The following is a 3,639-nucleotide window of genomic DNA, read 5'->3' as shown; positions in this document are numbered from 1 at the left end:
TTTGGTTTTGTTTTGTTTTTTTTTTTACAAAATCTCCTCCCTGTGCTGGACAAAGAAAAAGAATCTCCTCCTGCTGCAGCAGGACCCGGCCCTGCCCCCTTCCTGTGTCCCAAAATCCCAGCAGGGCCCCGTCCTGGTGGGATAACCCTTGGGGTCACCAGTGTGGGGGGAAGGGGGAAACACAGGGAATGCTCCCCGTGGCTGTGGGAGAGGTGGAAACAAAGGAAAAGGGGATGGACACCCAAATTTTGGGGTCCCTGTGAGATCCCTGGGCAGAGCCCGGGGCTGGATTTGGGGGATTTGGGAGGATTTGGGGCATCCCTGGGGGGATTTGGGGCATCCCTGGAGTTCCTGAGCACCCCATGAAGGGTTTTTTTTTGGGGGGAGCTCAGCTGGAGGGGTGACTGGGCTGGGATTTTGGGATTGGGGTCTCCATCCCTTTGGGGCTCCTCGGAGCTCCCCATGGAGAGGAGTCAGATCCTGGAATTCCCAAGGTGGGGAAGAGAGGAAGGAGGAGCTCAGGTTCACACACATCCAGGTCCATAGTGCAAAATTGGGGTCCACAGGTTTGGAGGGGGGAAAAAAAGGGAGCCACGAGGGTGACCCTTGGGCAGGGGATGGTCCCCCCCAAAAAACATCCCACCCGGCACTGCCACGCTCCGGAGGGGAAGGGGAGCCGGGAAATCCTCGGAGGGGGCACAGGGAGGGCCCATCCCTGCTCGTGCCAGGGCTGGAGAGGAGCTCCTGGAGCAGAACCACAACCAGTCCATCCCCACAGCCAGGCCCTTCCTTCCCCTGGGGGACATCCCAGGACAAGGATCAGGGAGATGCCGGGATCTGCCTCCACCCGCTCAGCCGGAGGGGTTGGGGTCCCCCCCCCGCGCCCCCAGAGGGGTTTTGGGGCCCGGGTTTGGGGTCTCTGCGGGCACAGTCCGGGTTTGGGAGGGGGCTGGTGCCCCTCCCTCGGTCCCTTCCCGGAGTCCAGGCCCTTCCTCGGCTTCGGGGAGTGAGGATGAGGAGAAGGCAGGAGGGAAGGGCAGGTCCTGGGGCAGGGGATGGTCCCCACTGTCACTGGGCCATGGGCTCCTCCTCCTCCATCGGCTCCTCGGGCGCCCTGAGAGGGAGAAACAAGTGAGGATTCCAGTGAGGATTCCAGTGGGGATTCCTGTGGGGATTCCAGTGGGGATTCCTGTGAGGAATCCTGGTGGGACACGGGACAGCCCCCCCCCTCCACCCCCAGGGCCTCCTGCAGGAATCCCAGAGCATCCCAAATTCCTGCCCTGCTGGGAACAGGGGATGAGGGGCACCCAGACCATCCAGGATGGACCAGGATCCATCAGCTGACATCCCCATGGGACACAGGGAATGGGGAGCATCCAGGATCCCTCAGGGAATGAGGGACACCCAGACCCTCCAGGAGGGACCAGGATCCACCAGCTGGCACCCCCAAGGAACCCAAGGATCCACCAGGGAATGAGGGACACCCAGACCCTCCAGGAGGGATCAGGATCCATCACCTGCCACTCCATGGGGCCCAGGGGATGAGGGACACCCAGGATTCACCAGGAAATGGGGGTCACCCAGACCCCCTGGGATGAACCGGGATCCCTCAGGGAATGAGGGACACCCAGACCCCTGGGATGGGCCGGGATCCACCAGCTGGCACCCCCATGGACCCCAAAGATCCACCAGGGAATGAGGGACACCCAAACCCTCCAGGATGAACGGGGATCCCCCAGCTGGCACTCCCAGGGGCCGAGGGGGCTCCGGGGGTCTCATCTCACCTCTTCTCCACCATGACGGCCACGGAGAGCGAGGCCAACGCCGTCACCGTCTCCACCTCATCGGCCTCGTGGTCCCGCTGGGCCTCCAGGAAGGAGCAGCCGAGCTTGGAGGCGAAACGGTGCAGGGCAACCCAGTACCTGCCTGCGGGGCACGGGGGGCACAGGGTGGGCTGGGATAGGGGGGTAGCACAACAGGGATACCCCAGGATAGGGGTGTGCTGGGATGGGGATGACTAGGGATAGGGATATCCCAGGACAGGGGTGTCCCAGGACAGGGATATCCCAGGATAGGGATGTCCCAGGATAGGGGTGTGCTGGGATGGGGATGACTCAGGATAGGGATATGCCAGGACAGGGACATCTCAGGATAGGGATATCCCAGGACAGGGATATCCCAGGACAGGGGTGTGCTGGGATGGGGATGAGTCAGGATAGGGATATCCCAGGACAGGGGTGTCCCAGGACAGGAATGTCCCAGCACAGGGATATCCCAGGATAGGGGTGTCCCAGGACAGGAATGTCCCAGCACAGGGATATTTCAGAACAGGAATATCCCAGAACAGGGATATCCCAGGATAGGGATGTTCCAGCACAGGGATATTCCAGGATAGGGATATCCCAGCACAGGGATGTCCCAGCACAGGAATATTCCAGGACAGGGATGTCCCAGGACAGGGATATTCCAGGATAGGGGTGTCCCAGCACAGGGATGTCCCAGCACAGGGATGTCCCTCCCAACCCAACCATCCCATTATTCCATGAAGTGACTCCTTTGGGGCTCAGGAGGGCAGGAAAGGCCCCTCCCCACCATTCCCCAACATTCCCAGCGTTCCCCAGGCCTGGACACTCACTCTGGACCTGGATCACGGTTTCCAGGGAGCGCACGGCGTTGGGGTTGGGCTTCTGCCTCAGGCTCTCCTCGGGAAGGGGATCCAGCTGGGAAGGAGGAGGTTTTATATCCTCCACGCCTTTTATATCTTTCATATCTTCTATATATTTTATACCTTTCATATCTTTCATTTTTTTATATATATTATACATTTTATATATTTTATACATTTTATATATTTATATATTTTATATTTTATATATTTTATACATTTTATATATTTTATACATTTTATATTTTTATATATTTTATACATTTTATATATCTTATATTTTTTATATTTTTTATATATTTTATACATATATCTTTCACATATTTTGTATCTTTTATATATTGTATACATTTCACATCTCACCTTTCACATCTATCCTGCTTTTACCTATTTTACCCATTTTATACCCCTCACATTTTTATCTATTCTCTACATTTTATCCATTTCTCACCTCTCATATTTTTTATACACCTTGCATATTTATTTTATACACATTTTACACCTTTCACACCTCACCTCTCACATCCCTCAGGCCTTTTATATATTTTATACATTTCTTACGTCTCTCGCCTTATCTTCCAGATGACGAAGTTGACATAAAATCAAGGATTTGGGGGTCCCTGGGGTGTCCCCCCCCCCTCCTCACCTCGTTGCCCAGCAGGGCGGACACGCAGGCCTCGGAGGCGTCGCAGATGGCAGTGAGGTCGTGCCCCCCCTCCAGGGCCAGGACCACGGCCCCCCCCGCCAGGCTCATCAGCTGCTTCGTCATGTAGCCAAAACCTGGGGGGTGGGATGGGGGGACACACACACACACACCTGTGAGACCCCCCCCCCACCCAAAACTGAGACCCTCTCGGGGTCCTGAGTTCCCAAAACAGCCCTAAAACAAGCACAGGAAACCCCCCCTGCCCCTGAGACCCCCTGACACCCCCCTGGCACAGCCCCCAGCTCCTGGAACTCCCTGGGACCCTCTG

At 56.4% G+C, this 3,639-nt stretch overlaps 1 protein-coding gene across 1 annotated transcript in view; it reads right to left on the bottom strand.

Annotated features, from left to right (window-relative positions):
- Positions 1 to 1,023: 1,023 nt before the first annotated feature.
- Positions 1,024 to 3,639, bottom strand: part of HDAC7 (histone deacetylase 7) — a 14,822-nt gene continuing 12,206 nt past the window's right edge. Inside the window, exons 15-18 of the mRNA XM_027909746.1 lie at positions 3,312 to 3,445; positions 2,636 to 2,720; positions 1,785 to 1,926; positions 1,024 to 1,114 (exon numbers count right to left, since the gene is read on the bottom strand). Coding sequence (XP_027765547.1) covers positions 1,069 to 1,114; positions 1,785 to 1,926; positions 2,636 to 2,720; positions 3,312 to 3,445 — 407 coding nt within the window. The 3' untranslated portion in view covers positions 1,024 to 1,068. The remainder of the gene's footprint in view (positions 1,115 to 1,784; positions 1,927 to 2,635; positions 2,721 to 3,311; positions 3,446 to 3,639) is intronic.

Source organism: Empidonax traillii, unplaced genomic scaffold (assembly GCF_003031625.1).
Source record: "Empidonax traillii isolate 1590-97213 ecotype Southwest subspecies unplaced genomic scaffold, ASM303162v1 scaffold2340:size26850, whole genome shotgun sequence".
Classification (NCBI taxonomy): Eukaryota; Metazoa; Chordata; class Aves; order Passeriformes; family Tyrannidae; genus Empidonax; species Empidonax traillii.
This window is presented reverse-complemented; position numbering and strand designations above follow the sequence as displayed.